Genomic DNA, 26459 nt, shown 5'->3' on the forward strand with positions numbered 1-26459 from the left:
ACGTTGGATAGAATGGGCCACTTCACTGACGTCTCCGGATGTCACGTTTATATTTGACCCCTCATTGCAGACACAGGAGTTCTTACAGTATGAATATGTTCATCCTGCTCCTTTGTCCTTGCGCCCGCTTGAGGATTACCATTGTATCATTTACCCTGACGGTTCGTTGCAACCGGCGACGGGATCTAAGCATGCTTATTCAGCGGCCTGCGCAATAGTGGTTGGTACCATGGTGAATGGAGAATTCAAGTCCGATGTTGTGCACACGCAGACATTCGGGGACTGTACTGCCCAGTTGGCAGAGCTGCGCGCTCTGGTGCTTACACTAGAGTTTGCTGATCACTGTGTGACTCATACTACTGTGTTCAGTCTTTCAATGACCATTTGTTCTTTAGGACTCACAATGACTAGTGTGATTCCAAAGGTAGCACAATCAAACACAAAATGCCTTGGGTTCGAGTTGCAGAACTTAAAGAGTGTCTGCCTCTCGTGAATGTAATTCATACTTTTGGTCACCAGCGTGTAGGAGTACACTCTGTTGGTAACAGTCTAGTTGACGAAGCAGCAAAGACAGCAGTGGCAACATGTTTAGTAGCAGCAGGTACAAGATCCTAATGTTTTTTTTTTTTTTTGGAAGACCTTTATTATCTGAATTACAGTTACACAGCTCCTGGCCTACAACCCAACGGGCCGGCCGCAATCGTTGAATTCAGAAGCACACATGGGTCATAGTACACAGCCAGAGTACCGGCCCGGTGGCGTACCAAGCAGCATCTAGCAATACAGAGCTCGGAGTCGAATATGGGGAGCATTTAGGAATCCATCTGAGGTCTCATTTTTGCTTTTTCTTTAAGAAACAATAGAAAACAACAGTAACCCCCCCCAACCCTCCCCCCGGGTGTAGTACAGCAATTGTGCAAACATCGCATGGGACACCAGACACGATGCGAGGGGACCGCCCTCCACTGGAGAGTGTCACAGCAGGATGATAGCCAAGCCAGACATTAAGGGAACCGAGGAAGTGCAATAATATGGAAGGGTCAACCACAGGCAGAAGCTACGCAATCAACGGCAGGACACCGGCCAGGCGACCAGCGTCAGTCCAGAGGCATCAATACAAAGCAGCAGTTAAGAGAACAGGAATGGCCTGCAGCATGCCATCTCCAATTTGGCATCCCCCCTTACAACAACTCTCACACAGAGATATGGGCAGAGCTAGTCATCATCAGACAATTGCGCCAACATATAGGTGGTGTACGGTCCCCAGATGTCGCGGGGGCGGGAGCCCGCTGGTAGTTCCTCATAATAGCATGTCAATTGATCTCGACAATATGCCATGTCCTTCAGCCAAGTCTTTACCTCCGGCGCCCGTCTCCCCCCCCCCCCCCCAGCAGGTCGCCACTCGGCGCTTGGCCAGCTGCAGCGCCAGTGCCAGCAACAACTTCACGCCCAAAGGAACTACAGACACCATACCCAGCAAACATACACGTGGTGTTGCCTCAATGGTCACCGAGGTCATAGCAGACAATGCCTCAATCACTGCTATCCAGAATCTAGACACACGCGGGCACGTCCAAGCCAGATGTAAAAAATCAGCCACAGGGGGCGTGGCCAAGATGGCGGCGGAGTAGGACATGTTTCGGGTCCCCTCCGGCGCCAGGCCCTGTAAAGCTTCGTACAGCATCGGCCCCGGGGGTCCCCTTGGGCTACCGGCTGCTCCGGAAACATTTGGAGGCTGTGGTCGGCGGTGGCGAGCTTTCCGGCGGCATCAGAGCCGTTCCTAGCCGCGTCGCGGCTGACGAGGGGACCTGAGGCCGGACGGGCCGCTACGCGAGGCGGCGGCTCTGAGGGCCCTGCGGAGGACGGAGCGAGATCTTTGGTGCGCCCGCCAGGGCACAGTGGCTGGGGTTACCGGGGGCTGCCGGTGTAGGAGCGGAGCCGATTTGCTGCGGCAGCCTCCGCGACTCGGGCGGAGGAGGAGCCTGGAGTGTGGGAGCGCCGGATGTCGCGGCGCGGCCAACTGCCTACTCGAGGCCGGGGTCTGCGGCCTGGTCGAAGTGCGGATAGAGCGGCCCCGGGACCAGCATAACTGCCTGGAGCTCTGAGGCGGGGACAGCACAAGCAGGTGCACGCAGCGACCGGGGCGCAACAGTGAGTGCGGCGGCTCCCGTTGGGGCCCGAACACGCTTGGTGAGCTCCCTTGGTTCTGGGCGAGGCCACAGGGCGAAGAGAACGGCCGAAGTGGGCCACTTTTGGGGAGGCCCCAGGACAGGACTCAGGGGTTCGTGCTCTTGCCAAGGACTTGGAGGGGGCTGCGAGGGCCTGGTGGCAGGATAGTTGCCCAGGAGGGCTGCATTGGACACATTTGGCCACATAGCGGGGACTCCCGACGCGGGTTGGGTCTTCCCCTCCCCCATCCGTGGCGGGAGCAGAGCGCATGTTGGCATTCTGGACTGACCGGTACGGTCTGCAGGAAGGACGGCCGAGGAGTGGACGCCGAGGCCCGAGGAGCCTGCAGGTTTCGCAGGGATTGGGGGACAGATGATCACCAGCCCTGGTAGTATTCACGCAGCCCTCCGAAGCCCTTCTAGGAGGACTGGACCTGTGGTGCGACCCCCACTGTAAGCAATCTACCTGCACCACTGACCTTGGGCCTCCAGCAACAGTGGAGCGCCGGACAGTAGTGGCGGAATTGGACCGGGTGTGTGCTGCCTCTGCAGGGACGCAGTATTGACTGGTGACGGTGCGCTTCCTGGTGAGAAAGCCCGCAGCGCCATTTTGATCGGGGTGCTCGGCTGGCCCTGCGGCCCGACCTCGCTCATCCGTGAACTGGGCTGCTAAAGAAGGGGGCCCTGCATTGCCTTTGCACTCGCTAGCTTGCCCTGGCTGGGTAGTGGGGATTGCCTCCGCCACGTGCTACGAACGAAGCTTAGTGATGTCTAACACATTGCGCAAGGGGCGGCCGGGGAAGGACGGTGCACCTAAATCTTCACAGCAGCCGGCCTCTCCGGGAGCCAGTGGCTCGTCAAAGCAATCGGATGATGAGGCGCCTGCCACCAAGGCCTTTATGTCCGAGCTCTTCGCCTCCATTAAAGAGGACATCTCTGAACTACGGGTGCAATTGGCTTCCGATTTACGGGAGGTGCGGAGAGACGTGGATGGACTTGGGGAGCGGGTGGCGACTCTGGAAGATCATGATCTGAGTGTGGCGAACGATGTGCACCAACTACAACAAGACATCATCCGCCTCACGGAACAGAACCTGGATTTGCAGACCCACACGGAGGACTTGGAGAATCGTTCCCGGAGGAACAACATTCGTATCCGAGCTGTGTCATGGGATGGAGAAGCGGGGGATTTGCGTGGATATGTCCAGGCCCTGTTTCTGCAGATTCTGGACGAAGAGGACCTGCAGGAAATAAGAATGGACAGAGTGCATAGGGTGGGGTTGCCCAGGCGAGGGGGTCCCCCGCCAGACATCCTTGTATGTGTCCACGATTTTCAAGTGAAGGAGCGCATCCTGCGGAAGGCCAGAGCTATCTCATCTCTACAATTCAGGGACCATCGTCCACAGCTCTTCCAGGATCTTGCGGCCTCCACACTCCAGAAGAGACGAGAGTTCCGCCCGGTGACCTCCTTCCTGCGGGAACGCAATATTTCCTATTCATGGGGGCATCCCTTCCGCGTCATCTTTCGCTGGCAGAACAGGCTGGCAGAGATACGCTCCCTCCAGGTGGCAAAGGACCTTTTGGGCATAGAGGATGTCGCGCCTTCCCAGGGAGCAAACGCCTCGCCATCGAGGAGGCTTCATCGTTCGTCCTCCTGGCACAGAGTTGGTTCGTCTCCGGGCCGGCGGCGGCCGGACCGTACTGCTAGCCTACAGGAAAGGGGAGATGCGGTGGCCTCAGCAACACTAGCAGATTCTCAGCAAAGCTCTGGAGCGGCCTGATTCCTGACTCATTGATGGTCTGGCGTCGGAGGGGCACTGGCCTAAAGGTGCCGGGGGTTTGGTTGTAGTTTTGGAGAAGACACCCCGGTTCCTGGCCAAGGGGATCGCCGAGATGGTACCCCTGCCCCGTTTTCAGTCCAGATGGGGCCTCACGAACTACGGTCTGCTGTAACTGCTGGGTACTCTGTTCAGGTTCAGTGCTCTGAGTTTTTTTTTCTCTATTGTTCCTTTGGTTGTGGGGGGGTTGGGGGGAGGGGGATCCTGGGTTGGGGGTTCATGAGGGGTCAATGGTGGCGCACGGTATGTACTGAGGCATGTGTGGCTGGGATGTGTGCAGTCAGTTGGGATGGGTGTGGGGCGAGAGGGGATGTCTCCAAGGTGCGGGATGGCTTGTGGTTTGGCGGGTAGCGTCCGGGGGGTATCATGGGTGGTTCCTAGGCGTTCCTACTGACTGGTGGGGTCTCGGGCGCGGGAGGGGGGATTCATGAGATGACTGTAGAGGGGGTAGGTGTGGTATTCCATTATGCCGGTTAGTATAGGGACTTGGAATGTTAAAGGCCTCAACTCCCCGCAGAAGCGGCAGAAGGTGTGGAAATACGTGACGGATCACCAGCTGGATGTTGTGGGACTTCAAGAGACACATCTAGCGCGCAAGGATGAGATGCGCCTCAGGCACAGGGCGTATCCCCTTATATATAGGTCTTCTGCATCTACGAAACATAGAGGGGTGGCTCTCCTTTTCCGCGCTGCGTTGCACTTCCAGCCTATGGAGGTGCGCAATGACAAGGATGGCCGCTGGCTGATGGTAAAAGGGCTCGTTCAGGGACGACTGTGTACTTTTGTAGTAGTGTATCTCCCTAATGCTGGTCAAAATAAGTATTTACAAGACATACTACAGAAGGTGGGTGACTTTGCTGATGGGCATTTGTTCCTCTTAGGGGATTTCAATTTGGTGTGGGATAAGACAGTGGATAGCTCTGGGGCCCACAGGGCTGATACGGGTGTGTTTTTGGCATCAACGCATCAGATAGTGGGGGATTTAGGATTGGTTGATGGCTGGCACTTTTATCACCCTACCTCCCGGGATTACACATATTTCTCTCACGTACACCACTCTTACTCCCGATTGGATCACATTTTCGTCAGTCAGGCTCTTAGGGGAGATGTCCTCGATTCCAGCATTCTTCCGCTTTCAGTCTCCGACCACAGTTTGCTGGTGCTTAGCCTCCGTTGGTCATCGACCGGCGGTGGGCAGAGGAAGTGGTTCTTCCCGGCCTCGGTGGTCAGGGACGATAACTCCAACAAGACACTGTGGGCAGCCATTAGGGAGTTTTTCGAGCTTAATCCAGCATCCGATACCTCGGTCGCCAACACCTGGGATGCCTTTAAGGCGTCCATCAGGGGCACGTGCCTGGGTCTAAATGCTCATCTTAATATGTTGTGGCGAAAGGACCGGGAGGCCCTGGAGGCCGAGGTGACACGCCTCGAACAGGCCCACAAACTCAATCCCTCGAGAGTGACCCTTCGACCACTAACAGCGGTACGGGGGAAATTGAGAGCTCACAACAATAATAGGGCCAAGCTTACGATGCTGAGGTTGGGGCGACAGTCTTACTCCTGTGGGAATAAGGTGGGTAGGCACTTGGCGCGTCAACTACGTGACAGGAGAGAACGCAAATATATCGGGGGATTCATGATGAGACAGGTGAGGTGCAACATAGGGACGAAGCTAAAGCGGCCATTTTTGGCCGCTTTTATGCAGATCTCTACGCGGGGGACAGGCTCGATATCGGAGCCCAGAGAGAGTACTTGAGGCGCCTGCCCCTCCCCCAGATATCTAAAGAGTGGAATGGGCTGTTGGAGGCTCCGATTACCAGGGAGGAGGTGCTCGAAGCCATTAAGAATCTGAAACTACACAAGGCTCCTGGGCCGGATGGATATACGGCGGTCTTTTACAAATCCTACGCCACGGAACTTTGTGATTTCCTAACATCCCTCTTTAATGACATGGCCGTGTCCGGCTCCTCGGCCGGCTCCTTGGTGGAGGCGGTGATTACGGTTCTGCCGAAGCCCAGAAAGGACCTCTCCCAGTGTGCCTCATTCCGCCCCATAGCGCTACTTAACATCGACGTTAAATTATACTTGGCGATCTTGGCACATAGATTGCAAGATTTGTTGCCTGCCTTCATACACCCGGATCAATCCGGATTCATCAAGGGGCGCCAGACTCATCATAATACGCGCAGGGTGGTTCATCTAATTGAAAAAGCTGATAGGTTCCGCATCCCGGCGGTACTGGTGGGGTTGGACGCCGAAAAGGCTTTCGATCGAGTAGATTGGAGCTTCCTGTTTAATACGATGTCAGCCTTTGGTTTTTCGGAAAAATTTATTACCATGGTGAAGGCCAACTTTTGCAGTCCCAGATCCCGAGTAGCGGTGAATGGCCATCTGTCGGCATTCTTCCCACACTCCAGGGGCACCAGGCAGGGATGCCCCCTTTCCCCGCTCCTGTTCGCACTGAGTATTGAGCCCTTGGCGACGGCGGTGCGAGAACATGAAGGGGTTCGGGGTGTACCGTTCACGGGAGAGCAACACAAAATCACGCTCTTCGCGGCCGATATTTTACTATCGGTGGCGGAACCGGAGCACTCACTGCCTTGCGTCGAGGAGGTCTTGCTGCAGTATGAAGCGGTGGCAGGATTCAGGATCAATTACAGCAAGTCGTATATCTTGAATCTTACGCTCTCGCAGGAGGGGGTAGAACGCGTGAGGCCCTTGACACCTTTGGCCTGGGCAGCTGGTTCACTGGTCTACCTGGGGGTCCATCTAACTCCAACAGTGGGCAAGCTGTTTTCGGCCAACTTCCCGCCCTTACTAGCTAAGACTCGAGCTGAACTGGATAGGTGGAAACCTAAATGTATATCGTGGCTGGGCAGAATCCATGCTGTAAAGATGGTTCTCCTTCCTAAATACTTATATTTCTTTCAAGCCCTGCCCATTCCCCTAGACAGCGAATTTTTTTGACGTTTCAGAACTCAAATACTGCGATTTGTGTGGCAGGGGGGCCGGGCACGGTTTTCGTTTGCAGTCTTGCGTCGGCCGAAATCCGAGGGCGGAGTGGGTCTTCCTGACTTGCAGCTTTATTACAAAGCGGCGCAACTGAGGGTGCTGGTGGAGTGGTCGCAGCAGATGTCGGAAAAACACTGGCTGCACATGGACCGGAGCGTTGCTGGCAGATCGGTCTGGGACCTGGCGTGGAAACCCAAAAAGGACCGCCCGCTGAACGCCTACATCAGTACCCCTACGGGTACCACACTGAAGGTGTGGGACACCTTAGCTACGGATGAGCGTTGGACAACGTTCCCTTCCCCGTTTACGCCCTTGCACTTCAATCCGGCTTTCCCGCCGGCGCCTCGAGAGGGGGCCTTTGATGCTTGGAGGTAGGGAGGCTGCAGGGCTTTGACTCATCTCTTTCATGGGCAGGATCTCCTCACCTTTGCTAACTGTATGAGGGACTACGGGATCCCCCATTCCAAACGATATCGTCATGTACAACTGCTTCATTTGGGCCACAAAAGTACTGGAGGCAGCAACGAGACCTCCGTCACCATTCGAGGCTTTCATATTGCGGACGTCTGCCGTGAAGGGAGTCATTTCCTTTTTATACCAGCTTTTGCTTAAATCAGCGGTGACGCCTAGACCGCGTTACATGGAGCAATGGGAGGTAATGATAGGGAGAGATATCTCCGATTCTGAGTGGCCGGCAATGTGGCGGGACCTGACGGCATTTACTCATTTGCTGCACCTAAGGGAAGCTCATCTCAAGACGCTCATGCAATGGTATCTCTGCCCAACTAGGCTCCACCGCATCTATCCGGCCACCTCCGACCAATGTTGGAGGGGGTGTGGGCTCCTCGGGGACTTCCGCCACATCTGGTGGGACTGTCCAGTAATCCGACCATATTGGGAGAAGATTCTCTCACATATCAGGGATATACTTCATTATCCTATAGAGGACTCTATTGCCTCTGTTCTGTTGGGCTTGCGTGAATCAGGTCTTGAACACCAGACCCGGGCTGACAAGAAGATCCTATGGCTATGCTTGGGTGCAGCCAAACTTACGTTGGCCGCTGCTTGGATACGGAAGGAGGCTCCGGCAATCTCTCTGTGGCACGCACGGCTCTGGAAGCTTCTAAGCTTGGAAAGAATGGCGGACATCTTCCTTGGTAAATTCAAGAACTTTCAGTTCCAATGGGGTCCTTTGGTAGCCTTCCTCTCTAAAGGGCTGCCCTCCGCTGTCTGTCATGCATCCTTACGATCACTGCACCTCTTTCAAGTCTAGTCTGGATGATTGAATGTATGTGAGTATGTCTGGAGTCGCCACCATAGGGGGGGGGGGAGTTTTACTTTCTTGTTCTGGGCGTACTGGGGTGCTTATACTGGACCCGTAGCCATCTGGCTTGGATGTGAAGGAACATGGGTTTGACGGCCCCTCTACTCAGCTTCCACATCATACAATGCCGTTAATAGATTTAACGAACTGTTACTCTAAAGACTTATGGCTTCGCTCGCGTAGCTTCGGACTTGATGTGCCTATGTTCCGTTAAGATGACATTGCACCTGATTTTGATTGTGCCCCCTGCGTGGGGAAATGAGCAACACCTCAGTAGCCTTTCTTGTGTTACCTGTTTTACTCAAACTGCAAAATAAAAAAAATAAAAAAAAAAAAATCAGCCACAGCAGCCCCGCAGCGCACACACATAGATGAGTCACGCAGACCAAATTTAAAGAGTTGCTCCGGAGAGTTATACCATTGTTGCAAGAATTTATAATGCAAGAGCCTAAAATTCCCATTAGCAGCGAATTTCCTGGTCATAGCACAGCACTCCACCCATTCATCCTCCAGAAGCGGCTCCAGCAAACACGCATCCCACCTAGCCATCGCAGCCACATCCATACCACACTCCTCATCTTGTGAAATTTTGTATAGCCTCGAAACCATTTTAACTCTAGAAGTAGCTGTATACATGAACTGCAGCGCAGCCAGCGCGGGCGGTTCCAACGGAAAGGTCGGAAAATGATCCTGCACTGCGGCTCTCAACCGGACATACATGAAGGTAGCCATAGTGACATTGTTTGTTTGGTCCAATATTGACGGTAAAGCCAGAAAGCGGCCTGCCGGGAAGATATCCCCCATTGTAGTTATACCAACATCCTGTAGTAGGTGGAGAGCCCCTATCTCGCTCGAGACTGAGATATGCTCATGATGAAGCAGTGGCATGGCCGGCGCATAGAGCGGCAAGGAACCAGCGCCTGCCCAACTCCCGCCACGCTCTCACCGCGCTCTGCACCGTGTCCACCTCGCCCCTTTCATATACAGAGTGTGAGTTTACAATCATCGCTTTCAATGGCAATGGATGCGTTGCCGCCGCCTCGATCGCCACGTGCGGCGTATATGGCGCCGCCGAAATCCAGTACGAGGCAAAATGCGCCTGCACACATAGATAGTATAGTTTCACGTCAGGCACCGCAAAGCCGCCTCTGTCATATGGTTTGGTCAGGGTTTCCCATTTCACTCGCGGTTTCTTCACTCCCCAAGCCAAGGTAATTAGCAGGGACTGCAACGTTGTGAAAAAACTAGATGTCAAGCGGAGCGGGATGTTGACGAAATAATATAAAAATTTGGGAAGCACCACCATTTTGATCAAAGCTACGCGGTCCGCGAACGAAAGTGGCAACCGAATCCAGCGCGCTACTTGGTCTTCTAATTTGGAAATGGCCACCCCGTAGTTAGCCCGAATCATTTCTTGGGTATCTCGATGTATCCATATGCCCAAATAGCGGACAGGTTCCTCAGCCCATTCCAAAGGAAATTCTAACGGAAATGGGCACGTAATATCTGTCAGTGGCAGCACTACGGACTTCCCCCAATTTATCGACAAGCCGGAGAAATGTTCAAACCGCACATATTCCCTGAGCACCCCATCTAGGTATCTGTCTGGCTCTCGAATATAAAGCACCATGTCATCCGCGTACATGGACACCGCCAGGGAGCGGAGACGGAAACACAGAGCCGAAGATGGGTGCCATTGACGCAAAATAGAGGCTAGCGGTTCCAGAATGATGGCAAACAATAAAGGCGATAGTGGGCACCCCTGTCTCGTGCCCCTCTGTATTGCAAACGGTTCCGACGCCCGCCCGTTCACTCGCACTCGAGCCACAGGATTAGTGTACAACAGAGCTATCAACGACGTGAAAAAGAACGGCACCCCCATGCGATGCAGTATGGCCATCATGTATCTCCAGGCCACAGAGTCGAATGCTTTGGCAGCGTCCAATAGGACCGCCACCGCAGCTAAGTCAGGTTTGAGTAGGTGTAGGACAGCGAAAAGTGCTCTTAGGTTATGCGTGGTGGAGCGCGCCGGTACAAATCCAGATTGGTCCGGCAACACCATTACCGGTAATAATAGTTGCAATCGCGTGGCTAACACCTTGGCAATGATCTTAACATCTGTGTTCATTAACGACAACGGCCGGTATGACTCACAGCTGTCCAAAGGTTTACCCGGTTTCGGGAGTACCACCAGCAGAGCCTCCCTCAACGTCGCAGGTAGTTGCCCACTGTCAAAGGCCTCTTCCAGCACCATCGCCAGATGCGGCAGCAATAAATCCACATACTCCTTATAGAATTCAGGCGGTAGGCCATCCGTACCGGCAGCCTTGCCGTTGGGCAGAGCCGCAATCGCATCTCTCAGTTCACCCTCCATGACATGATGCATCAGAAAGTCCTGCTGCCCCTTCGAGAGCCAGACTAGCGCGATGTCTTCTAGATATTCGGAGATTTCCCCTTCGTCTGCCGTGTCTTTATGTGCATGCATGTTAGTATAGTACCGAGTGAAACAATCCAAGATACCCTCCGCATCGGTCACAGTCCTATCGCCCTCCCTGATCTCCTGTACTGCACAATGTTTAGCCCAGTGGTCCTTTAGCTTATCCGCCAGTCCCCGCCCAGGCCTGCCACCCTCTCCATAGTGCCGAGCTCTAGCTCGCTTGGATAGATATTGAACTTCCTGATCTGCAAGTTCATTGTACTCAGAGACCTTCAAGCGTACGTCGGCCAGTAGGCGATCAGAGGGCTGCTGCTCGCATTGTCGCTCCAGACATAACACCTCACGCTCTAGCCGCTCCATAGAGTCCCTGAGCGATTTAAGTACCCCAGCCTGCATACCGATACATGTGCCCCGCATTGTCACCTTAAACGCCTCCCAAATTACGCCCGCACTGGACACTGATCCAACATTCTTATCGAAAAACAATTCAATCGCTTCACGCAAACTCTCTCGCAGTACCTGATCTTTCAACACACCAGGAGGCAACCACCATGCAAACGGTACATGCGCATGCGTCGGGAGCTGAACTGCCATCAGCACTGGGGCATGATCGGATAATGTGCGAGCCAAATGCGCAGTCCTCGCTACCCAGCCACTCACATCTTTCGTCACCAGCCAGTAATCCAATCTCGACCAAGTGTCATGGGCGGAAGTATAGCAGGTGCCCTCCCTCACTCCAGGATGTCCCAGCCTCCACATATCCACCAGCACCAGCACCTCCATCCCATCCCTGACAGCTCCACACGCACGCTTCATGGATGATTGACGCATTTCATTTTTATCCAACCCTTGATCCAGCGTCACATTCAGACCCCCCGCAAATAATCGCCGAGGGAGGCAGCTGACAAACCTTATTCCACAACGTGACATAAAAATCCGGATCGTCAATGTTGGGCCCATATACATTAACCATCGTGACTAGCGTACCACACAGTTTTCCATGTAAAATGATATAGCGACCTTCCTGATCAATCTCCTCATGCAAACTCACAAATGGGACATCTTTTTTAATGAGGATCATGACACCTCGGGCATAGGAGGAGTACGAGGTGGCCACTCTGGTACCAGCCCAACGGCATGCAACCGCGTCAGCTGCCTGCCCGCTGAGATGCGTCTCCTGCAGGAAGGCCACCTGCACTGCATGCCTATTCAAATACGCAAGCATCTGCCTAGTCTTTGTGGTCTGTTAAGACCCCGCACATTCCACGTTATCCAATTCAGCGTTCCCCCCCCCTAGAAAGAATGATAGTTAATATATATACCTATCCGTCTGGTCTTGAATGTACGTTCCGGCAGTAAACATTGACAATTGCGTTCATTCCCATGTCCCACCCGAGGCAGCCCCCAACACCACATAACAGACCCTCCTTGCGTGTACCCCAAGAGTCAAACTCCCTCCCCAGAACTGAAACCCCTGGTAACCAGATCCCCACCCCCGCCCACTTCAGCACCCCCAACCTGCCAAAGCCATCCCAAACCCCTCAGTGCCCAAACCCCGAACTTTGAACAAAACAAATTGTGGGGAGCTCCGATACGTGGGGGCGTAGAGGTGCCCAACTCCCACTAGCGAGCTAAGCAGGAGAGGATCGCGCAAACCGTCTAATCGTCCATCCCCGTCCTCCCCGCGCTGCGTCATATACCAGAACATTCCAGCAGCACCCAGTGGAGGAGGCAGCAGTACATCTATCAGCATGTGCCAGCATACAACTTTGAACAGGCAAATCAACAGTGCAACATAAACATTCCCAGAAAATAGCTATCCCCTAGACCTCATCTGTAAGTCTGGTGCATCCCTTTCATATAAGACAGCACAGAGGTCTAGGAGCCAAACCTCAATAGACAATATATCAAACAGTAGTGCAGCATGAATCCCACTCCAGGGCTGCGGCGTCACCATTGTATCTGCATAGGTGTCCCGGCCCACCACCCGACAGCAACCGTGAAAGGGGTCCGTGCGCCGAACCCCAACATATAGGAAATAAACAGCACATTAGTCACAGATCCTTAGCCAGGTCACTGGCAGTATCGTTGAGAATGCAAAGTCGCATAGACCCATCAACCTTCAGCAGTAATGAAAAAGCACTAACTAGTCAGCTATAAGAGTGGAGCGTTATCGTGCAGAAATGCCCTAACGAGTATGACCAGGATCAACGATCATATTGAATAAGTACGTAGATCTATGCAACCTCATCACGCATCTCCTCCTCCCTGTCCTGCTCTGCATTAGAGTCTCGTTCCCTTTTTTTCTGCTTCTTCGCATAATCCATGGCTGCCTTGGGAGATGTAAAGATTTTATTATCTGCCGGTGGCCCAATCCGGAGGCGGGCCGGGTAGAGCATGGCATATGGAATGTCCTCTGCCCTGAGCAGTTACTTAACCACATGAAATTCCTTCCTCGCTGTTTGCATCGCCACTGTGAAATCAGGATAGAATTCGAGTTTGTTGCCCTGGTAGTCTATGGTGCCCTTCTCCCGGGCCAGGCGCAGAATCACATCCCTGTCTTTATAATTGAGTATGCGGGCGATGATGGGACGGGGCGCCGCTCCAGGCACTGGACGTTTCGCCAATGAGCGGTGTGCCCGCTCCGCGATGAACACTCGGGATAACTGATCCGCTCCAAAAATATCAAGCAACAAGCGTTCCATGAAATCTTCCATCCGACCCACATTGGTAGACTCCGGCAGCCCCGTGACGCGGATGTTGTTGCGTCGGGACCGCCCTTCCAACTCCTCATTCTTAGCCTGGATGACCTCCAAAACACGCTCCATGTTGAATACCTTGGTGGATACGGTAGCCAGACCATCCTCAGTGGCAGACACTCTCTGTTCAACCTCTCCCATCCGTTCATTCTGTCTCTCAAATTGCGTAGTCATATGGTCCAGTCTGTGATTCACTGCCTCCATGGTGCCTTCTATGGACTGCAATGTTTTTTGCATCGCCACCAGCACAGCCTCTAAATTCGGCGTACCCCCAGACGCCCCAGCGGGCTCCGTGTCTGGCGGCGCCTGCGAGGTCGACATCGCAGACTTCCTAGCGTCAAAAGTTAATTTGGGCTGATTCCTTTCAGGCCTGCCCATAGTACCGGTAAACCGTCACCACCAGCCCACAAAGTCGCAGTAGTTACCACCAGCTGATCGGGGCAGTATTCACAATTATAAGGATGGGCAAGCAAGTTCAACATCCAGGGAGAAGGAACTCCAGAAGTCAAACAGGCAGCACTACGAGCCTGAGATGCACGATCAAGCAAGGCCCAGCTTGTGTCCCTCTCGGTGCCAATTCCACCTCCATAGGCCTCCAGCAGACCGAATCACCAAATCAGTTCACAGGCACCTCAAAGCCTCCTGGCGCTGGTACGTGCAGTCACAAAGCAATGCAGCAATGTCGGTAGAGCAGCACCGCGGCCCCATGGGACGCCGATGGCCGGTAAAACAGAGCAGCAGGAGCCCGGGAGGCCCCACCACCTGGTAGCAAACTATAGGGCAGTCAGTCCTCAGCCACTTTCCCACGGCTAGTGCTCAGCCGCAAACCCGGGCAGTACACTTCAACATTCCTCCAGGCACCGCGGAGCGGTCACTGACCCGATCGGCCCCCGCAGCCGCGCCTGAGCGCACCCTGCCCTCACCAGCCGCAGCTCGCGCGGAGCGGTCCAGTGCAGCCTTGCGCCACCTCCGCAGCCCCAGGCTTTCCCAGGCCGCCTCCCCACTCACCGCAACCAGCAGAAGCCGGGACCGGCCCAGGCAACGACCGATCGCCTCCGCCGCTGTACAGAGCCTCTCCCTTGGCCTCGACAAGGCCGTCCAGCCGCTCGAGCCGCTCCCGGCAGCCACGCCAGGCGCCGCAGGATTCCCCCACAGTAGGCAGGTCTCGGACGCGGGGCCGTCCCGGATTGCCACGTTGTCAGGGCCCAGCCGGCAGTTCAAACGGCGGCAGTCACCACCGGAGTCGGCTAGAAAGCTAAAAGCAGAGCCAATCGACGCCGCCTCGCTCCTTGCAGGTATGTCCGCAACGCTGGGGAGTTACAAGGACAGGATATTAAGGATTTTAAAAAGGATTATGGCTCGATCTGGCGGAGCCTCACATTCGTGCGGCCATCTTGCCTGGCGCCCTCTAGCGCCCCCTGTACAAGATCCTAATGTAAGATTGATGATGACATCTTGGCAGTTATTGCTGCAACAGAGAAGGGAGGTAATTACCCTACAGGTTTCCCTTCTAATTACTCTTATCATTTAAGTCCTGATAAAGTTTCCTATGTGAGAATTAACGACGTTGGTGACAGATTGATTACCAACACGGACCGCAGGCTTTCCTTCATTCATTCATAACTCTTTATTGCGATTCTTCATCATAAAAGACAATAAATAACAGGATAGTACATTATTACATATTTCATCCATTAAGAATACTCCAAAGTATGAAAGTCTAAAATTCACAAATATTGCAACGACACAAATAATACATATACATTAACATTATTAAAACCAATTCTAAAAAAGTATTAAATATTTAACCCAGGAAAAGACTTAGATCATATATTAAGTATCATAGATATAAATTCTATAAAAAGGCGCTATGAATTACAATATCAAAATAGAGACCGGAGCCATACATGATTATTTTGCCCCCCCCCCTATTTTTGGCACGCAACACCCATGCCCAGCTCAAGAACTTAGCTTCTCCTATAACAGCAAAATTGGAGGAGTCAGATTTCAACAATCTCTTTGCCACCATTGCTGATCTAGTTCCCATGAGCATACAGACAGGTCTCAACCAGGTACTCGACATATCCGTCTGGACTTCCATTCCGACCTTGAAAGCAGAGTTCAACAAGATGAGTAGAATAAGGATTCTATTGTCCCGAAGAGAAGTCGTCCTTACTTCTTCCCGAGAAACATTTGTCCTTCACGTGGCAAACACCCGCACTGAGGCGCATGCTTTTTTATATACTGATCTCTCACTTCATTTTGGTGCTTTGATTCACACAATATTCAATGCCTCGTCAACAACTGGCTTGGTGCATTTTTCAAAGTTGTGAGCTCCGGCCTTGTGACCTCATTCCAAACAGTATTTAGTGTGATACCGGCATTTTTTCATTCTATTTTTTCCAGCATCTTTGGCGGGTTACCATTAATTCTTGCCTTGGCTGCCGGTGTGCTGCTGTTGATTTGCTTGCTCAGAAATGGCTGCACAATCTGTGTGACAAGACAGCCTGCCCCGGGTGCATCAGCTTTGCAAACGGATGCTTGAATATTATGGAACAGTACCTCTGGCCACCTTGAGTGTAGCCTTTGGATTATCCTTCTGATTCTCATACTTTACTTACATGCAACCCGTTTTCCATTGCCTGGATTGCTGTTTTGAATGGTCTTTGGATTTGTGTCTCTGCAATACAGTGTCTCCTGGCCCGGATTATGATCGACTGATGAGTCCCTTAGTGGCTCATGAGTTGGACTGTTCTGGCATCGGGATTATGGCCTGCCTGCGAAGCGGCGCATGTAGTTCTAGGGAATTGGAATATATGCGCGGCTGCACATGACTTCCTGACACAAAGTTATCTCGAAGAACACACAAGTTGTCCTCTGATGGTGCTAGAGGCTCCAGCTATGAAAGAACATGTATGTTCATTCTCTTTATTAAATTGGATGGATGAATTGTTGGCTGATGATAACAAGGACTTCCTTTTAAATGCAGTTGCAACGTACTGTGCCTATATGCTGATCGATTGAATTGGCACTTGTCCATCACAAAAACGTACTGTCATCAACATTTTTTTAAACAATTTTTCCTCTCCATGATGGGTAGTATACCGCCCCTTCTTGTTTTTTTGCTTTTTACCTAACAATTTCGAACTTATCACTTCCAATTATCCAATATGTCAAATTATGAACTTGGTTCTGTCTCACGTGAACTTGAACTCTGCATTCCTAAATTGCTTCCCTTTTTTGTTCGTGGTCCGATCAGAGGAGGGTGTAGTGAAGACCGGGTTCTGCTTGCACACATTGCTATGCTAGCAGAAGCGAATTATAAGTTTAAACGCCATTTTACCACTTTGCAGCTTTTGCAGACGACAATATATTTAACTGTTGTTGTAAGTTAGCCTGCTTGATTTTCTTCGCATGAGAACCGTCTGTTTTTCACATCTCTAGACTTACACTGCGACCTTAGTCTGTACACTGCGTGCAGAACTCTTCAAGGTCATAATAACAATGTATTCTGTGATTCAGGTTGATCGGCCCATGCTCTAGACACAACACACACACAGCTGCAACCAACTGAAATTCTAGTGCATTTAATATTGCATTGCATGCATGATTCGGGCACTTAGAGAAAAAAACCCTTCCAGAGACCGAGAGCTTTGCTGATCCTGAGAAGTGATTCACCTCTGCTGATCTTGGAGGTATGGGGTTTCCTGTTTAAGCCTAGAGACCTTCTATTATTATAAAACTAGCTATTAGCCAGGGGAGGGTGGTTCACAAGGCGCTATATGACCTGTTTCCACTATCATTGTAACATGATTTCTCCCTTTGTGTTTTATGGAAGTGTAACAATGCTGATTGTTTTATTTCTAATCATATGCCTGCTTATGTTAGCCAAAATACTGCATCTTAAAGCAAGTAGTTAAAAATAAACATTTTAAACTTTTCCATGTCTCTGATTACTCACGTTGTGAACTGGTACGAGAATATAAACAAAAGAGTGTTCTTGATTCCCACTATTCCTGAGAGTACCCTAAGTCGCATGTTCTGGGTTGTCTAATCATTGGTAGCTTCGCTGTAGGACGGGGAGTTAATGAGACACTGATGCTAGTCGGATAGGGGTTCTGAAGTGAGTTTTTGGTACACCACAATTCACTGAGGTCCTGGTTTCCTGTGCATAGTTCTGTGCATGAGCAGAATCCCCGCAACAGGTGTGCCTTGATGGAATCTGAGACACATAAGAGGGAGAGGCCTTACAACTCCGCTGCTGCACAAACCTGTCCACAGCAACTCTTCTGGAGAAGAAAGAAGCAGGAAGGGGTCAGGGACTGCCCCTGTACTTCAAAGTGGCTCCTGTCTCCCTCCTTCATTTCAGAGGAGCCTGGTCAGCTTCAAAGGACTTTAATATACTCATAAACTACCTTCTTGTTTGGCGGGCTCTTTCCATCTTCCATCTTGGGTTGCATTGACACTCAGCAGATACAAAATGATGTCCCCTTAGGTTAATGCACAACAGACACGTTCCACCCCCACCCTATTCCACACATGCAAAATGCACAGTACACACATAGTCTTTATACATGTCGTCTGCAACTTACTCAGAGACCCTTGCACTAACTGCTCAACTAGAGCTGGCCATATATTAAAAAGCAGCTCTATAGTTAGCAGCTCATAATTCCATTGTAACAGCGATTACAGTGGGTGAGATGTCTTTTGGAAGGCTTATATCACTGGAGAAGTCCAAATACCAGTGGTGGAAAAGTGAAAACTTGGGGGTTTCAGGGGGTAGAGACTCTTCTTAAATTACTCCTAGAGCTGCGCTCTTAGTTTTTGTGTTATCGCCGATGAGGTCTTGTTAAATGGCACGTTTATGGGAGGAGGTTATTTATCATTTGTAATATTATGTGAGAGTCTCCATGTGCTGAGTCATGTGATACAGACTAGAATGTAACAAACAATTCAGTTTCATGTGACCCATGCCAAAATATCACAGACTGTCCTGGTTCATATATTACCATTCCGAATATTGCAGCCATGTGACAGTTTCAGAATATCAGACTGTGTAATATGAACTCATTCATAGCATATATCACAAAACGGAAGAGGGATGAAGATAAATCTTAAAAAGTTTCTAAGAGTAAGTGGAGGAAAAAGCACCTTATTTTTTAAAACTGCCCTCATACACAGCAAGCTGTGTCATGCTTCATCATGGGGCTGCTAACACACCTCCGTGTTCACCCAACACTGGAGGTCGAGCAATAGGGAGGGGAAGACAATACAACATACAGTGAGAGGTTAGTGAAAACTCAAAAGGTGAAAAAGTGGTGCAGAATCAGTAGTGGTGAAAACTGGTACCCTGGGATGCTAGGTAGAGGAACTATTTATGAAATTCCACCTGCTCCACACTGCATCTATTATGCAGGAAGGATCGCTAAGGCTAACAATAATAGCAAAGAAAATGTTTCCATCGTTAAGAGTTTTCTCTCTCCGTGTGCTGAGCAACCTCTGTTGCCTTCCTCTGAACAGTGGTGCGAGGATCTGTCCTCTTTCTTTACAGATAAAATTGTGAAGATTCAGGACAGCCTGCGCATTGCATGTCATAATCAGAGGACCTTGCCTTCTTAGCCTTCCCCTAAAGTCTCCAATTGTCAGTTTGGGGAATTTTCTCCCTCTGCTGAAGCGGACATACTGGCCGTTCTGAGGTCCATGACATCTGGGTCTCCTACCGATCCGTGTCCGGCTCGTGTGCTAGGAGGGGTGGCAGTAACGGTATGTGCAGAGGTTACCCAGATTGTTAACCTCTCCTTTACAACTGCTACAGTTCCGATTTGCTGGAAGCAAGCTAAATTATTGCCGCTCCTAAAGAAATCAGGCCTGGATCCATCTGCTCCGTCTAGCTATCGACCTATTTCCTTGCTACCGGTACTAATGGCGTTTTGTCAGCTGGACCCTTTTGTGGAGGCCTCCAATGTCCTGCACCCGGCTCAGTCAGGGTTCCATGCTGCTTATAGCACTGAAGCAGCACTGGTAGAGATGTCAGAGGCTATTCGGAAATGCCTGGACGGAGGCGGCAGAGCGGCACTGGTCTTTTTAGATTTATCTGCCGCCTTCGACACGGTGCCCCATCAGCTTCTTCTTGCCAGGCTGTCTGGTATCGGCATTACTGGTTCCGCTTTAGAGTGGATGACGTAATTCCGGAATAATCAGACCCAGCAGGTGTGGATGCCGCCGCATGCGTCCTCTGCCAGGACACTTTCTACTGGGGTGCCTCAGGGGTCCACCCTTAGCCCCCTGTTGTTTAATATTTACTTGACCCCTTTGATTTTCCTGGCCGAGCAATTAGGTGCAAAAATAATTGCCTATGCTGATGACACCCAGCTTTTGTTTACATGGCCAGATGATAATCTGGGCACTTCTGCTGTACAGCTCTGTCTCTCATCTGTCTTCCGTTGGCTCGCACTTGCCCAACTGAAGTGCAATGACAACTACTATGGCCACCGGACGATCCCTGCCCCAATTCAATGGGCAGCCCGGCAAAAAACTTGGGAGTGTGGTTTAGTGAAAATCTCAAATTTGATGACCACATAAAAAAATTAACAGGCATCTGCTTTGGCACTCTCAAAGCCCTACGCAGATTCTTTCCTTTGCTCCCAAGGGAAGCCAAAAAGACAGTGTCACGTGCCCTTATTCTCTCTCGGTTAGACTACGTGAACACTTTGTTCATTGGTATTCCAGCTTACCTGATCAAGCGACTTCAGATCATCCAGAATGTTGTGGCTAGACTGCTTTTTAACATCTCGAGGAAGTCTAGCGTTCGGCATCATTTGCGTAGTGTACACTGGCTGCCTGTGACACAACGGATTCTGTTCAAATCTCTGGTTCTCTCCTTCAGAGCCACGCATGGTCAAGGGCCTCATTACCTGAGAAAGCGTTTTTCAATGTATGTTTCTAACCACTGCCTTAGGTCGGCCAACCAGTGTCGGATGGTCCTCCCACGATTTCAGCGCGCTTGGCTAGGCGGACGGTCTTTCTCCGTAAAAGCAGCTAGAGCTTGGAACGCACTTCCCCTGCAACTCCGCGCTATTCAAGATATTCTTTCCTTTAAAAAACCATTAAAAACACATCTCTTCAACATAACAATCTGATTTCCATCTCCCCCCATTCTGCCTCTCTGCACGAGCTCGCGCCAGGATACTCTAGAGTAATTGAGCGCGCTACAAAACTCTCTATAACATAACATAACATAAGTGCCGACATGTTTCAGCCGGCTATTGACAGTGCCCGGCTTTCTTCAGGACTCTCACCTCTGTGACCCTGAGTGACAACCCTTATCTTTCAACCAATACAGAAGTGAAAAAGGGAAATATCACCTTATAATAAGAGCCCTTTGCTTTGTGAAGGGGAACCGACTTTATTATAATCAAAAACTCGAAATGGCGGGGAGGGGAACAGCTTCCTATTAGCAATCTTGCTTGCAAGGTAAGCTGTACACAGACCTGGTAGGCTCTCCTTACCGCCGCGAAGTACCATTCATAGCATCACAGACTGCTGAGTCATGAAACCTTGTTCAGAATGTAACAGTGTGTTATGTGAACCCATTCCGAATATCAGAATGTGCCATGTCATGAGAGTCCCATTCAGAATATCACAGCCTCTGCCTTGTCATGTGACCCCATTCAGAATATTACAGATTATGCTGTGTCATGGGATTTCCATCCAGGATATCACCGCCTGTGCCGACAGAATATCAGAGTTTGTACGAGGATGTGGGGGCAGCTCCCGTCCCAATGTCATCTAACTAGAGATAGTTATTAGTGTTCAATGAAACTTATTGTTCAAAACACATTTAACTCCTAAATTTAATGTCAACATTTATTCTCTTTTGTGGAAACTAATGTTATTACATTTCTTTCTCTGTTTTGCAGGATATCAGAAGCACCCTGAGCAGGTAAGGCTGGGTTATTATCCTCCTCTCAGTGTGTAAGGAGCAGGTCTCACTGCTGCAGTGTGTAAAGGCCACTGCTGAGTTCACTCAAGTCCCTATCCTGCAAAAGAAATATGTCTAAGGATCTCAGATTGTAAAAAATACAACACACCTGTGGCCCACTTAAACTTATGCCCAGTACTTTGAAAGGTCCAAACTGTACCGGCTCTATTCTCCTTAGTCTCAAAATCCACAATATATTCACAAGTTCTTTCAAACCGTTGATTTTGAGATCCTCATAAAACTTAATTGAGGAAGCTTGTTTCCGGTCCAGGGAAGCCATGGCTTGGCAGTTCGGGCTGGACTGTTCCCATGAGGCACGGGGTCAGACTGATTTGCATATGGCCATAGTGGTGGAGTGAGATAAAGAATGGTGATGGTTTAAACCCAGATCAGTTGACTGGGGGTGAGTGTTTCATTTGCTCAAGCGCTCCGTCCATCATCCCCTTTGGTATCGTCATCATAAACAAGCCTAATACTACGAAAGGAGAGAGGCAGACAGAGAAGGAGAGTGAGAGTGATAGAGAGGGTGATGGAAGTTCCAAAGTACAGACAGAAATGGAGGGAATTAGCCATAAGAAGACAGAGAAACTGTGATGGAGAGAAATACAGAAAGTGAGAGTGGAAAGACACCGAAATAGACATAAAGGGACAGAGAGAAAACGAGAGATAGGGAGAACAGAGTGGAAGAATAAGAGGGTGGGTGTGTGGAGTAAAGACAAACCAGGGGAGATAGAGCAGGGGGTTGTGGGTGAGTGAGAGATGTGTATAGAGGGATAGGTAAAGTACATGGCCAAATAGAGAGGGAAGAGAATTCTGGGAGAGATAGAGTGAGGCAGAAAAACAGCAAAGGAAAGGGTTAGGCAGAACTAAAGGGAGCAGGAAATATGTAGGGTGAAATGGAGGGAACAAGAGAAAGAGTCCGGGCCAAAGATGAGAGTGAAGGAGGGAAGGAAAAAGGGAGACAGAGTGATAGAGAGAGAGAGAGATGGAAAAGATACAGCAAGCAAGACAATGAAAGATGTAAAGCGAGATCAAGAGTAAGATTTAGAGAGCGAGATACAGAGGAGAGAATAAGATACTCCCTCTTGTATGGCGCTATAGTTGGGTGGATAGCTGCTTGTCGATTGAGAGTCATCTGTAAGTAGTTGCCGGTTACAGCAGAGGGGTCACCTACCCCGTATTACGTCATAGGAGAGTGAATGGGAGGAGTTTGTTGCTTCATGTTAGAATGCTTGCAAATGGGAAAGAAAAAGTCAAGGAATTACTGGATTGAGGTATTAGACAAAGCATCGAGGAAGTCAGATGGATCGAGGCCAAATTACAAAACTTGTAATGAGATAACCAGAAAATAATTACTACTCAGCAGAGAAATCAGAACAGAAAAATGCAGATATTATAGTAAGCACCACCTCATGGATTCCAGGTGCAGAACTTCAGATATTCTGTGTACAGTGACATGTACCAGACCATATGATTAACTCCAGGTCAGCACCCTGACATTTAGAGCAGGCATTCAGGGACTCAAAAGTGCAGGAAAACACAGATTTCAAGCATCAGGACTTGGGAGATTCCCAGGTGCAGGACTACAGAGATGCCAAGGTCCAGTACCACAGAGGTTCCAATATGCAGTACTTGAGCCATTCCAAGGTGCATGACTTTGAAAAAACTCCAGGGACTCCAAGGTGCAAGGATTTAGAGATTCCCAGGTGCCGGAAACTAGAGATTAATAACAAGATACACAATTAAAGATATTTAAAAGTACTACTAGTATATTCCCCAGTGATGTGAACTTTCTTTTCATCTTTCCTTTTCTTTCGTCTGCCGCATGCACTGGACATAGTCTCAGGAAGCCTTCCAGTGCACCGAGGCAACTTTCTCTCCAACTCAGACCAGTATGTCTGTTCTGAAGGACAGTGCCACCTCATACTCATAAAGTCAGCTGTTTCATGGCATCTTGGGTATTGTAGAGAACTCCCTGTATCCTCCTCGTTTATTTTAAGTGGAGTCAGGCGGTCATGTGGCAGTAATGAACTTGGACCACTTTAAATCGAGAGTTGTTGAATGGTCTTTTTATCCATTGACAGGATGTATTGGGACCCACTCTGTGTCCCTTCATCATTGGAAGCAGCGTGGCCTTGGTTTATGGTGTCTTGCACTTTTAGTTGGTTTTTCACCTGTTATCCTCACCCAGTCACTGCCCAGCAGGTTGTAACTGGGTTCCCATGTATCGCTGGTGCTTCAATTGTTGTGTGTAATAGTAACACACGCTGTGCTCTGGTCCATAGGACTGCCTATGATTACAGCATTTCTAATAACTGGGTGTAAGTGGGGCTCCTTATATTATCCTGTAAACAGTGTGTTTTGTTAGACCAACGTAATTTGTGTGTTTCAGGTGTAATGATGTGAAGCCTCACTGCCCAGAGGTGGTCAAGATTCATAAAGGTAAATACATTTGGGTTTATTATGGATATTTGATACTATTTGATGAAAATGACATTGTTTGTTATAGTTATGCTTGCTATACTGCTCACACATGCTAACAGTTTCTAAAACTTATAAGGGAGGTCTAAGGCTCCCCTACAAAACACCCATGGGGTCAAGGTAGTCCAACCCTGACCCCTTCTATGCTGTCAAACATTTAAAACATTTCCCCATACCTGCTCCACTTCATGAAATGGCGGGAGCAACATTTTGCCGCAGCTTGAGGCCTGCCAATTGGAGCACTCCTCCTGCTGCTTGGGGTTGCTTAGCTCCACATCAGAGAATCGTCCCTCTGCATCCCTATATACACAATTGAAAACATTTTTAAACAAATCTGCAACTATTGAACAGATTTACTCCAAATTACAAAAAGGTCGCTTTCTAACCAATAGCTACATTTCTGCCAAATTTGTTGTAATTCCGTGCAGCAGTTCGAGGTGTAGCCGTGCCTACAGTTCCTACGGAAATTAATATGGGAAAAACACATTTTGAGACCCATCCTATTTCTCAGCTTCACTTGACAGATCCCCCTGAAACTGTCAAAACAGTAGCTGAGGTGAGTGGCAAATTCGTTTTGAAAATGTCATTAGGATACATAAAAAATGGCAAAGGTATTGGCATCTGAAAAACACTCTTCCTGTGGAAACTGCATCCTAACTATAATTCCCTACTGATAAGCGCCAGTATATTATTTATTTGAATCTACCTATATATATCGTGCCCAAAGATTGCCACCGCTGTTGCCACCTACTTCCACCACTAGTGGCACCCCAGTGCTGGACTGACATTCAATGGAGAGCACTGGCAGTGCCTTTTGTCATTGGCTGTTAGTAGCCAACACTTTAGGGGAGGGGTCGCTTGCAGATGTTCCTGCAACCAGTGATGACTGGTAATCTTTTAAAGTGGAGTCTCAAGGTTGAGGTGGGTGCATTCACAAAACTAATGTGATATAATAATGCATTTTAAAGTATATTTTGCTATAAAGCCATCTAGTCACAGTACATCCTGTTTGCTGACAAAAATGACTATCAGTGCATGGCCTGCAGTACCAATGCAGTTCCATTGTATGCTGTGCACTACCAATGCAGTGCATGCCCTGCAGTAGATCTGTTACTTTGTACCAGATTGCAGTGTACTGACTAGTACTGTATACCTTCTAGTAGCCTGGTTACTCTGCACCATCTAATGCATTGTACCTACTAGTACTGCATACCTTGGAGTAGCTCTGTTACTTTGTACCTTCAAATATAGTGTACTGACTAGTACAGTATCTTTCTAGTAGCTCTGTCACTTTGTATAATCTAATACAGTGTAGGGGAGGGGGATTGGGATGGGGAGAGGGAGAGGGGGAGTGAAGGGGAGGGAAAGGGGAAGGGGGAGGAGAGGGAAAGGGGGAGGGGAAGAGAGGGGGAAGGAGAGAGAGGGAAAGAGGGAGAAAGTGAAAGAGGGAGGGGGAGAGAGGGGGAGGGGAGAGAGGGAAAGGGGGAGAGATGGAAAGGGGGAGAGAGGGAAAGGGGGAGGGAGAGAGAGGGTGAGGGGGAGAGAGGGCAAGGGGGAGGGGGAGAGGGAGCAAGGGAGAGATATCCGAAGCTGTGGCGCCAGGATCACGTAAGGGACTACAAGCCCTGCATCAGCCTGTAGCTGTCAATAGTGGCCAGTGGGGAGCGCAAAGGTGCATGTGGTGTGAACCGCCCGGCCCATTGGTCCAAGATTCACTGCCCCTGTGGGGAGGCAGATGTTAGCGGACACCCCTGAGACTGCTGGGAGCTCCACCCCCCCTCACACCCCACCTCGATGTTCACTGCCTCCGCAGCCACACTAGGCTGTGGCAGACAACGAGCAACAACCAGTTCTCTTCCAGGAGATCCTCATCAAAGTCACAAGCATTAGAATATTCTCGCCCATGCGTGGGACCCCGGAAACACTATATTTTATGTGCCCCACATATATATATATATATACATATAAAAATAAGCAATAGCAGCCTACTAAACACCAGAGCTGAATCATGCTGTAAAGAATTTCCACCATACATGAAAAAACATGCATTAGAAACAAGAGAAACAACAATAAAGCTTGTTTTAGAACTGTTTTAATGCTCAGAAAGCAGTAGAAATTCTTATAAAACACTGAAAGCATAGGAAGCTCCCAGGCTGCATTGCAAATCCCCAGTCTAAAAAGACTGAAAAGCTAACCTGCAGCTGAATGCAATAAACTGACACTGCCTCAAGGTCTAGAAGCCCTGCCCGCAATTCACCTTTGCGAGACCCTTCTTCTGCAGATGTGAGGTTGTCCCCTAGATGGAATCTGCCATTAGATCATTGGCGAGATTCAGGGGCTACGAGGCGGATGCAAGATTACGCCAGTCCTACACATAGGTCTCCGCTTCAGAGACTAGTTGAAGAAGTGGACCCTCCCAGGCACAGAGTTGAAGCTGAAAGATCGCCTGTGAGGAGGCC

At 50.0% G+C, this 26459-nt stretch overlaps 1 protein-coding gene across 1 annotated transcript in view; it reads left to right on the plus strand.

Moving 5' to 3' along the window:
- The window catches only part of LOC147710234 (E3 ubiquitin-protein ligase TRIM39-like), a 320917-nt gene that overhangs the window by 217651 nt on the left and 76807 nt on the right, over positions 1-26459 (plus strand). Inside the window, exons 4-5 of the mRNA XM_086920905.1 lie at positions 21458-21480; positions 23912-23961. Of these exons, the coding sequence (XP_086777031.1) occupies positions 21458-21480; positions 23912-23961 (73 nt within the window). The remainder of the gene's footprint in view (positions 1-21457; positions 21481-23911; positions 23962-26459) is intronic.

This window comes from Lissotriton vulgaris, chromosome 5 (genome assembly GCF_964263255.1).
Source record: "Lissotriton vulgaris chromosome 5, aLisVul1.2, whole genome shotgun sequence".
Classification (NCBI taxonomy): domain Eukaryota; kingdom Metazoa; phylum Chordata; class Amphibia; order Caudata; family Salamandridae; genus Lissotriton; species Lissotriton vulgaris.